This window comes from Phaseolus vulgaris, chromosome 8, assembly GCF_000499845.2.
Source record: "Phaseolus vulgaris cultivar G19833 chromosome 8, P. vulgaris v2.0, whole genome shotgun sequence".
In the NCBI taxonomy this organism is placed as follows: Eukaryota; Viridiplantae; Streptophyta; class Magnoliopsida; order Fabales; family Fabaceae; genus Phaseolus; species Phaseolus vulgaris.
This window is the reverse complement of record NC_023752.2, coordinates 62,661,675-62,673,443: the sequence shown is the minus strand read 5'-3', so window position 1 is coordinate 62,673,443 and position 11,769 is coordinate 62,661,675. Positions and strand designations below refer to the sequence as shown.

Below are 11,769 nucleotides of genomic sequence, written 5' to 3'. Positions count from 1 at the left end.
TTTTATTTTATTTTTATAATCATAATAAAATTGTATACAATGAATTTTTAGAAGATTAATGTATTTCTTCTTTTTAAAATTATGAGTGTCAGTGTCTGATACGTGTATCCAATATATATACATCATTTAAGAAACGGGTCGAGCCTCATAACATATATATATATACAAATCTCATTTTATAAATCGATTTGATAAGATTTGATTAAATTTAAAGTTCACTAATTAACTTCACAACTAATTTTAGTTCATACTTCTTATTTTTTAAATTATTGTGGTGACATGTAATAGTTTCACAAACGAGAAAAATATAATTTGTTTTTAACAACCTAGTCTTACTATATATCATATATGTATGTGTATATATCATGAGTAACATACATACATGCATAGTTTAAGCAAAAGAAAATAAAGTGATATGGTTTATGGCACTACATAGCACTCATATAAAAAGTTAGTGTATATTGGAAGAAGTTGAGGTGGGTTGAAAAAATGTGTATCCATCACAAATCTAAATAAGACAAACACAATACCTAGTTGCCAACAAAACTACATCCTACACCTTGCAACACCACAAGCCAAAGTTAGATGAAGAAATATGGTGAGATCTTCCAACCCTTTCAATATCCTTTCTTCTACACAATCTAACATCAAAACTTTCATGGTGTGATGTAAAAAATATACATAACAAAATATTTTATTCATATTTCATTAATGGATAACCAAAATTCTAAGAGACATAAAAAAAAAATATAATTTTGTGAAATTAAACACATTAACAATTAAAACATTTCTTTTATTTGCTTATTATTTTCACAAATGTCCATTTTGTATTTACACCAAAAAAGAAAAATTAGTTATGATTTTCCCAACAGTAAGAATTAATTATAATTTTTTTCAATACATTATTAATTTTTAATAGAATTACCAATGGGTTAGATTTAATTATGTAAAATCACCACAAAATATAGATGTGTATAACATTACAAAACACAAAATTGTATAATATATAGTGAATTAACTAAATAAAGATTTTTAATAATTGAGTTGTATTGATTGTCTTTTAACAAAAAGAAGTAACGTGAATGAAGTTACAATATAATTGTATAATTTATACTATTAAGTAAGAAAGAACTATACTCATGACTCTCTACCTGATAATATATCGTATTAATTTATAATAAAGGTTTTTCATTACATGTTACTTTTGTTTTTCTCCTATTTAAGAATGATAATGTTAATTAATTTTTTAATTGGGAATTTATTTATCAAATTTAGTTGGACGCATATAATGTTAACACCATTATTTTAATTTGTATATTGTAATTTATACAAGTGGCACGAGTAATTGTAGAATTTACAATAATTTTGTTATTTGTTAAACTAAGTGGGTCTCATGATTTGTTTCGTATCATTTTGTTAAAAAAAATGATTACATAGAAATTGAATGAATAATATTGCTTTTAAGGGACTTCATCTTACTTTTTAATAATGTGAAATAAAACTATTTAATTTTATAAAATATATTTGTCAAATCAAATATACGAGGTGTAGTTTGATTATTCTATAAATATAGTTATATATTGCTAAAAATCAAGATCAAAATAATTTATATATTTATTTTTTTAATATATTTTTTAAAGATAAAATTATGATGAAATACAATACATACATTTCTAATAAAACACAGATCAACCGATAAAAGATTCCAGAACAGAATAACTTTGTTTCTACTGAGTTTTTTACGATATAAAATAAACTTTTTAAATGCAACAACCTTATTATCTAAATTGTACCAAAAATGTGTGCTAAATAGTATTAATAAAGCATGCTATAGTATATTATGTGTATCTTGATTACAACTTCCAAAAAAAAGCAATCTCTTATTAGTTTATCTTAGTAAATACGTTACAATTATAGGATTTATTAATTAATTAGTACACAAGACTTTCATTACTAGGGAAGATATGAAGGTAAGTTTGATTTTATTTTTTTTAGATTATTTTCATTTCATTATTCTTTAAACTTATTAACTCTTCAGACTCTCATGTTTTGAGCCACCTTCAAATATATATGTCTTATTCTTTAAAATATAACACGTTTCCATTTTGTGGCTATAAAGTACCTATAATTTTTTTATGATAATAGAATACATGTAACTTTTTATCATAATAAAGTACATATAACGTTTAAATGATAAGTTTAAGTAAATATATTTTGTTAATTGAAAATACTACTTAAAATTTAGGTTTATTACTCAAACTTTAGTCGATTATCTTTATATGACAATTTACATTATGGATGTTGGGAAATAAAGATTATGTAATGTGCAACTTTGTTGGATAGAGTGTTTATTGTGATGTAAAAAGCTATAATTAATAATTATTTAAGAGTTTAGTAATTAGAGATGGATATTTGAGTTTAAATTTAAGCTATACATATAAACCTCAGTCCACAGTATATATGGACTTTCATTTTTATTTCTTTTCTTCCTCATCCTTACAATTATCTTTCGTACTCCACAATTTTTAAAATGACAAATTCACATTTTTTTTAAAAATATTTTTTGATATTATATTGTGTGGTCATGGAAAAAGGAACATCTTCGGTAAATTTCAAAAAGCTTTTTAAGTTTCATTGACTTACGTCAGAGGTTAGGAAATTGTGTTTTCATGGACCAAGTTCAGTAGTGTTTTGAGCGAATCACTCTCGATCTTGACATTTACGAGATCTATATACTCTGAATGAAAAATAGGGTGAAGAACATTAAAGTTGACAGATATGCAAGATTAAAATCATCATTATTATTAAATATGATTAAAAAATAAAAAAAGCTAGATTAAAATAAAATGCAATGTGAATAAAAAAATAACATTGTTTATAGAATTAGAAACAATTGTTTTTGAGTTAATTGTTTGTTGTAATAAGAAAATATCTTTTGAGTAAAACATATATGTTTTGAATAAGTTGGCTAATTTAGGGTTCATTCATAGAGAATCATTTCATTGGTATAATAGACTTCCATCTAGTCTGTTATTAGAATTCTTTATGAATAACTATAGTCTACTTATGTATCGTTTTTGTTAACATGTGGGTTTTGGTCTAGTCCCCCCATATTTTTGTATTTTCTTTCTTTTTCTTTTTTTTAATAATACTTTTTTCATGTGATGACAGATGATTGTTGTTAATTGAGGTATCAGCCTTGCTGAGAAGTCAAGTTGCATTGTGATACCTAACATGACAACTTTTATATATAAAAAAAAAACATATATGTTTTGAAAATTTTTTAGAACACTATTTTTTAAATTTCCAGAATAGGATTTTTATAATAAAAGTTTTGAAATGGAATTTTTAAAATAAGATTTTCAAAACTGGATTGATAATGATAAAACCCATGAAATAAACTTTTATACAATGGATATAACATATTTTGGAATGAGTTTTCGTGAATGTGCAACAGCGGGGGTGAGAGAATATTTTAATATTTTTATGTTAGTACGAGGGGTGCAAGAAGCAATTTGCACAATTCACTGGTTAAACAGGATTAGCCTCCTGAGACAGTAAATTATCCACACCTCTAACCCAAATATATTTTATAATTTTTCGTATTTAGTGTTAAAATTAAAATAAACTGATTGATTAGGCTTACGTGATTACAGAGGGATATGACTTTGTTTTAATTTTTCAATACACTAATATATTTACCAAACCATTATTAAATTCATTTCTCAGAGGCTAAAATGTTAGAAATATCTAAGTATTTAATTTTTATTTATTAAAAATAGATTTATTGTATTTGGATAATTATTGTATTACATGATAAAAAATCTCATATAATATTTTAGATTTTCACTAAAGTAGTTACAACTCATAAAACAATTACAATTCAAACTCTAAATATGTTTTTAATAGTTGCACCCTTGGATAAAAGATGAAAGACTATAAAACAATTGAACAAGCAAAAGATAAAATAAAATTAAGGCATGTTTATTGGGAAAGTTACAAAAGAATGCTCTCTCTTTGTGTGTTTTTAGTTGAATACAAAAAAATATTTGAGTACAAACAAAATTCCAGTAACTACCATATATATGAATGTCTTAAGTCAATAGAATAAAGATAAAAATAAAATTATATTTGACTAAATGCAGAAGAGTTACTATTGCAGAAGCAAATTGGGTAGATTGGCACCATGTTCAAGCCCATTCCTTCCTAATATCAAAAGTATAGTTGATCTCCAAATAGCACTTGTTGTCATCATCAAGAAACTGCAAAAGAAAAAAATATGATTCATCATCATAAAACACTAGAAAGAAAAATCTAGAAATATTGTTATCTGTCTATGAGGCTGAGACATGCATCTTAAATGACATGTTCGTGTCGGACACGTATCGAATACTGACATTCATAAGACATTTATCATTTTGAATCAATAATGAGAAACATCTTTCTGCTACATAGTTCTATGTGCACTTTAAGTCTAATTTAACATCATAAAATCGATTTATAAATAAGGTTAGCAGTCACTTGTATACTATGAAATGTCTTAATTCTGAGTCGATGTGGGATGTGAAATAATATTACCTTTGATCTTGCAGAATATGATCCTCTTGCAAATAGTCCAGAGGGTGTGGTTTCTTCAGGCATCTCATGTGTGTAAGCTTCTGGTTGAGGGCTGAAAGTTCCAAGCATCTCTTTTGAGCTATCCACTGAAATTAGAATGATGATTGTAAGAGAGTTATTTGAGTTTAAATAGGAATGGATTGGGCAAAAGATAATTACCCTTCACACCAGTCTTCCAAACAGTATTAGTGTATTTGAAGCCAGACACAATGTTATTGTTCACTTGGAAGGTGAATTTCAATCGATAGTGACTACCTTCTTTTAGAGTGAACCATAAACCCTTTGGATTCCCATCTTCAGGAATGGGAAGAACAATGTCATCTCTCTCAGGAGAGACTATAGATAAGCTAGTGATTTTCACTTCAGGGTCCAAAATTTCTGGAAATAAAGATCAAGTCACATAATCTATTTAAACACTTCAAAAAACTGATATACGTTCGGACACTCCTCTTAAATGACGTGTCCGTGTCGGACACAAGTATCGAACATCGACACTCGTAGAATACATAATCGATGAAGTGTGTCAAATTCAAAAAATATTTGTTAAATTTTTGACAATTTTAACACGAGTCTAAAGCAGTTTTAAAAAAAAGAAATACATTAAGATTATACGTATCTTTGTGTTTGTGTCATATCAGTGTCTGTGTTAGTGTTTGTCCAACATAGGATATACCTAACCATACTCTAACATGTTACTGACTATTATAACAGTTATCTCATAAGCCATAAAAAAATGATTCTAACTAGCCTTTGGGTACTCGGATTTGAAAATGAAAATGATTCTTAGATACCCTTTGGAAAGATTAATTAAGAGATTAAAAAACCTGCAACATTGTTCACATCTACACTTCCAAGGAGTTGTTCCTTCCATCTCCTTAAACTCTCATCATCCTAATTGAACCACAGAAACCAACCAAAGAAGGTGAATTAACTGATAAACAAAACACAGGACATTAGTTGGGAATCTTAAGGTTAATTTGACAGAAACAAAACCTTATCTTTCTCAAGGTGTTCTTTAAGAGTGCACTGAGGACCCAATTGAATCTTGGAAGCAAGTTCCTCCTCATCTTCTTCAGTTGCATAGATTGAAGCCTCACTGGTTTGCCTGCTCACATGCTCATCTTCACTTTTGTGATTTTCATGATCTGTTGCCTCACTTTTCTCCCCAGCTTCTTTGTTTTCATCAAACCCCATCTTCTTGGAACTTGATTCAGCTCCAACAGGGAAGGTGGTTAACTCATCAACCGTCACAACGAACAATGATAGTGAACAAAATCCCACTAAACAAATGGGATAGAGAAAATGCAGATTACCCAATTCAACAATGCAAAAAAGTTTTGAAGGAATCAGTGAAACTGAAAAAAACAATTATAGTTTGCATCTCCCAAAACCCAAAAATGATCATTAACTATAAGCAAAAAGGGAAAGAGAGACAAAGGAAAAATGACACATTTGTCTGCTACCGTGGTTTTTTTTGTGGTAAGATGGTCAATAATTCAGGAGCAAAGAGAAATTTATGGGTAATTTTAGGAAATGTTCATGTGGTGATCCGAAATCTTTGTCTTGTTTTTGTTCTCAAGCATTTGCATTGCTATTTTTCTTGAGAGAGAATCACGGGTTGGTTAAAACCTTCATTCTGCAACAGACACTCATCTTAGGATTTACTTCAAATTATAAAATGTTTTTTTTTTACATATTCTATTTCATTGAATGAGTTCCATTCACCTCTTTGTCACACCATTCAAATTGTAGTTAAATTTATAGAGTCATAAATTATATAAAAAAAGTGATAGAAAATTATCTATGAAAATGATTTTACAATTTATTAATTGATAGATCTTTTGTAGAGTTAATAGAAAACGAAGTTTCTAGGATAGTATATGCCTTAATTTTTAAAGTGCAAATATAATTTGTTCGAATTTTCTATCGATATTTGTGTGATTTTATATCAATGGATATTGGGCTTATCCAAAATTAAGAGTTTTTAATGCTGTCTACACCACTTTTTCTTACACTACCCACTTATTCTTCATGAAAATTTGTTTTTGTGTGATATATATATAGTTATGTTGTAATACTTCTGAAACAAGTTTTTGTAATTTGTTTCTCTTTATACCATGGAAAAAAATGTAGTGTAGAAATACATTCCATAACTAGTTTTAATTTAATAATACATTAGAATATAACTACATCTAGTTTTTGTAAAATTTGTGTTAAAGTTGAGGGAAAGTGATATTTGGAGAATATAAAAATAATTTAAAAGGAGAAGTGTGAAGAATAAAATTATTACTTTCCAAAAAATTGTTTCAAAACTGCACTACAAATTGAGTTTCCACTAAATCTGCAAAAGAGAAACAAAAAATGAAAGTGTGAAGAGCAAAATGACTGCTTCTTCCTGCACCTCCATACCTTCTGGTGCCACCCCTATAAATTTTTCTTATTTCAAAAATACCCTTTTCAATATTCCGGATTACATAATCTGGAAGTCTTTTTCTAGATTCAGAATTAGCTTCCGGATTATGTAATCCAGAAGTCTTTTGTGATTAGCTTCCGGATTATATAATCCGGAAGTCTTTTCTATACATAAGATTAGCTTCCGGATTATGTAATCCGAAAGTCTTTTTTTCAGATGTGTTATTAGCTTCCGGATTACATAATCCAGAAGTCTTTTCTAAATATAAAATTGACTTCCGGATTATGTAATCTGGAATTTATCCGGATTACATAATCCATAGGCTTATCATTTCAAATCCAAGGGGGTGAAAAAAAAATGGTATTTTCATATTTAGTATGGGGTGACACAAGAAGGTATGGAGGTGTAGGAAGAAAGAGTCATATCATAGACTTTTTGGGGAAAGAGATAGCAAGACGACCCCATTAAATTGCGTTGAGTTATGAAAAAGGCTCAAAAGCTGTAGGGAAATTAACTGAAATTAATAGAAACACCTCCTTTTTTTACGTCTACACCTCCTTTTTAACTTTAATTTGGAAATTTGGAATCAAGCAACTCTTCAATAACACCTTTTAGGCAGTGTATTTTATTAAACTCTTTAACTATATTAATAAAACTAAATAAAAAATTAAAAATGTCTGAGGATAAGATATAAAATAACACATGTTCTCGAACGGGTTTGGGGATCTGGAGAAGACACTCCAACGCTCAAGTTAGTGAGGTATCGACAGCATTCGACTATCAGAGTACTGTAGATAATGACATACATTTCTCTTTGAAATACGTACTATTTATATTACCTCAATGGACATTCGTTGTTGGGTCATATTAGGGGATTACAACACCTATAAAAATTATCTTCTTTCTTAATCATAGATTGTTTCGTAATATTTTTTTTTATAAAATCTTCATATTTGACATCACTATACAACTTGATATTTTCGATTGAATCGTAACGAAAGAGCAGGTATTATTGCACCTTTTCATGCCCTGAACAAACACATTTGGCAATAATTATTTTTTATGTGTCTGTTTCCAGTTTTACAGCTACAAGAGGCACTGTTATGTATGTGTTGTTAGGTAAATAATTCCAATGTGAAAGATGATGTGATGCACAAATTTTAATTCCTAGGCCTCATCATTCTATTTTGGAACCAGTAGGATCCACAATTCCACACTGTTTCTGAGGGATTCTTGTCACAGTTCTTCCTCATGCTTCAGATCTCCAATTTTTAAATTTTGTTTCTAGGGTTCATGACTTCATTTCACATTTCATACAAAATTAACACACATTTTTTTACCCATAGCCCAACAGTGCAATATGAAACACAACAGAACATGTCAATGGTGGCATGATTCATAGACTTTGATTTTACAATTGTAGTCTCATCTCATCACATCAAAATCAAAAGGAGAAACAATGGTCGGTGCGTGATTTCCACGTGGCACGCAGCGATTGGGTATAAGTACGGTACCAGATGTGAATCTCCTGGCAGGGCCCACTAACATGGGCCCAAGGCCCACCAGCCGACCAAGGCCCACATTGTTTAGGTGAACGACGGTTTGTTGCTTTACCTGCGTCAGGGTCTGATCTGGAGCCATTCTCCATTTATTTATTTTATTTGTTTGTTTGGGATCCATCAATGGAACATTTCATTTCACTGCATCCAAAATCACAGAATTCTAACCATTTTTTTCTGTAATCTATCTTTTTGATTCAATAAAGTGTTTATGGTGATGAATTGAAAAGTTATGACAGCAATTTTTTTGCATTATAGAATAAAGAGATGAAAATCACACATGGGGTAAGAGTTTAATTGAATCCTTTTATTTAAATAATCTATCTTCAAACTAATAATTGTAAGAATCAATCCAAGTAGTGTACTGATATACCATGTCATGAAAATTTTCTAAGAAAACGAACTACTGAAAAAAAAATAATATAAAAATAAGTGTTTTTAGACAATAGTCGTGACGATCTTAGACCTAAAACATTCAATCTTAGACCTAAAACATTCAGTATAACCAATAATAAATGTCCTTTTAATTAGTGTGTGATCCGTCTTCTTCCTTTGTCTTCTTTTATATATATATATTGTTATCGCTAATTATTAGAGATTTTCTTGATTTAGTGTAATGGAATAAAAACCCTTTAATACCAAGATCTACATCCTTCTACACGCTACCTTGGACTCGATCCAAAATTCTAGAATCTCGTAATCTCATACATAAGCAAATGAGACTAAAAAGTTGATTATTCCTTTTACATGCTACCTTGGACTCGATCCAAAATTCTACGTCCCGTAACCTCATGCATAAGCTAATGAGACTAAAAAGCTGATTACTTGTTAATCTCCAAACGACCACATAACCCTCTTTCGGACTCGACCCAAGACTCTACACTTAAAAAAAAATGTAATTTACTGATAAATTAGTTAAAAGAAGCATATGTTAAGTTTTTATTACTATTATTATTTTACCACTAAATCAGTGTGTATGAATTTGATAGTTCACCCTGTAAATCCGACTGCACAAAGCACAGAAACTTAGAAAGAAAAGAATGATGATCTCAATGAAAATCGTTCTCCATTATTCAGCTTCTCAGTTGAGAGATCCGAAAGAAGCATTATAAAATAATAATATAACCTCATCTCTAAGCCTTTGTCACCATTATTGCCAAACATGCTTAGTAACATTGAGTGATGGAGGGTCAAATCCCAAGATTCTTCAACTGTCCCCACCTCTCCCTTTCTTCCATCTACTACACCCCTTTATGTCTATATAAGCCACTCTTAATGCTCATTTCTTTTCATCAAAACCTTACCCTTCTTCTATACCACTCTCAACTTTCCTCCTTCTCAATCACTTCCACATTCTCTCCTATTCCAATGGCCACTGTTGAGGTAACTCTACTAAATACTTCCTTGCTTATCTTCTTTTGGCATTACTTCATTTGTTTTCAGTTTCATCATCATATATTTATACTCCTTCTGTTCTTACTTCTATGTTATCTTAAGCAGGAAACTATTATTCACTTCTTTAGCTTTCATTATTCCAATGATCATTTTTTTTTCTGATAGCAGCCACTTGGGATCTTATCAATGTATAAATAACTCTGTCAAAAGAGATTGAAGTATGAGAAAATTATACAGAAAAGTATGAAGTAGTTTAAATGCAAATTACAATTTGTTTGTCATTACAGACAAAGAAGCCTCTGCTATCAGTCATATGAATCATATTTGTTAGAGTATTAATATGAAGAGAAAGATGAATCTATATTAATCTAGCAGCTTTGTTACTCCATCCATGTAGTGTATTTTGCAAGAATTATGAGAAGGGTACATTAACCAATGGTTACTAAGAAAAAAAGAGCAAGAAGTGTTGAAACTCCACTTCCACCACCTTATTATGTTTTTCTTTTCTCAGCAACAAAGTTGAAGTTAGGATTCTAATGAACAAAATATGAATTTTCATCTGAATATTTCTTTAAATTGGAATTTTTAGGTTGTATCAGCAAAGGTTGCCCTCCCTGAGGACAAGATAGAGGCATCGTTGAAGGGGGAGGAGGAAAAGAAAGAAGAAATTGCTGCGACTCCAACACCAACACCAGCACCAGAACCAGAGTCTGTCACTGAGCAAACCAACGAGGAAACTACAGAGGCCCCAGAAGCTGCAGCTTCAGAAGACAAGCCCTCGGTTGAAGTTGAGACTAAAGAAGTGGCAGAAGAGGTTGTGTCTGAGACTGCCACGGAAGAGCCAACAGTTGAGAAGACAGAAGAGGAAATTTCCGAGACAGAAGCTGCTGAGGAAGCAAAAGAAAATGCTGATCCTGTTGAGGTGAAAACAGCAGAAGCAGCAGAAGAAGCTGTGGCAGAGACCCAGAAAGAAGATGCTGTTAAAGAAGAGAAAGAAATAGCTAAGGAAGAGGTAAACACAGAAACCCCAGAAGAGAAAAGTGAGGTGGAGAAGGTTGAGACAGAAGGGTCAGATGAAAAGAAAGAGGAGGAAGTGATCGCAGAAGGTGATGAGAAGAGCGAGGAGGGTCCAACTGAGAAGACTGAGTAAAGAAAATGTGCAGTTTATGAGAGTGATTGCATTATGTGTCGTTGGTTGTTGCATGTGTTTGTTTTGTTTGCTTAGTGGTATAATAAAAATGTGTAGCTAAATAGGAAGAATGGAGGGATGTGAGAGGAGGTACTTGAGTTCAGAAATGCCAACAACTTCGTACTCAAACCACATGACATGTGCATCAGTTGTACTCTTTGGATCTGTTTATGTACTCTATGCGGGAATTAGTGTGTGGCTCTCCATTCAAGGTAGTACAAGTACGAATGAATGAAGTCTGTTATGGTCCTTGTGTCATTCTGCATGCAGCAGGATAACTTTGTTTGATCAAATAAATACGTACATTATTAGTATCTTATATTACATTGTGTTGCCAATTCAGTGTTTCTTTTCCATTCTCCTTAATCAACCAAAGTTGTGATTCTGGGATGTTTTCTCATTGTTCCATACCACCTATCACATAATTTAGGAGATAATTTAGGAGTTAAGATCAAAGATAATATATATATTTATTCCTTCTTCAATACATGAAGACAATTTTTAAGGATAAAACTGTGATAAAACACTGATCTCTGGTTAATATTTCAGATCCTATCTCTCAGACTTGAGATTAGAACATTTGGAGAAACTACCAT

General features: G+C 30.5%; 2 protein-coding genes across 2 annotated transcripts; one reads left to right on the top strand and one right to left on the bottom strand.

Moving 5' to 3' along the window:
* Window positions 1–3,964: 3,964 nt before the first annotated feature.
* Window positions 3,965–6,264, bottom strand: LOC137824465 (rho GDP-dissociation inhibitor 1). The gene is made up of 5 exons (XM_068630116.1): window positions 5,611–6,264; window positions 5,442–5,508; window positions 4,777–4,995; window positions 4,579–4,703; window positions 3,965–4,262 (listed from the first exon to the last, which is right to left on the bottom strand). The coding sequence occupies exons 1-5, from the start codon at window positions 5,809–5,811 to the stop codon at window positions 4,191–4,193; spliced, it is 684 nt and encodes a 227-aa protein (XP_068486217.1). The 5' UTR covers window positions 5,812–6,264; the 3' UTR covers window positions 3,965–4,190.
* A 3,477-nt stretch (window positions 6,265–9,741) lies between these two features.
* Window positions 9,742–11,492, top strand: LOC137826453 (major latex allergen Hev b 5-like). Its single transcript, XM_068632421.1, has 2 exons — window positions 9,742–9,972; window positions 10,574–11,492. The coding sequence occupies exons 1-2, from the start codon at window positions 9,772–9,774 to the stop codon at window positions 11,132–11,134; spliced, it is 762 nt and encodes a 253-aa protein (XP_068488522.1). The 5' UTR covers window positions 9,742–9,771; the 3' UTR covers window positions 11,135–11,492.
* The last annotated feature ends 277 nt before the right edge of the window (window positions 11,493–11,769 follow it).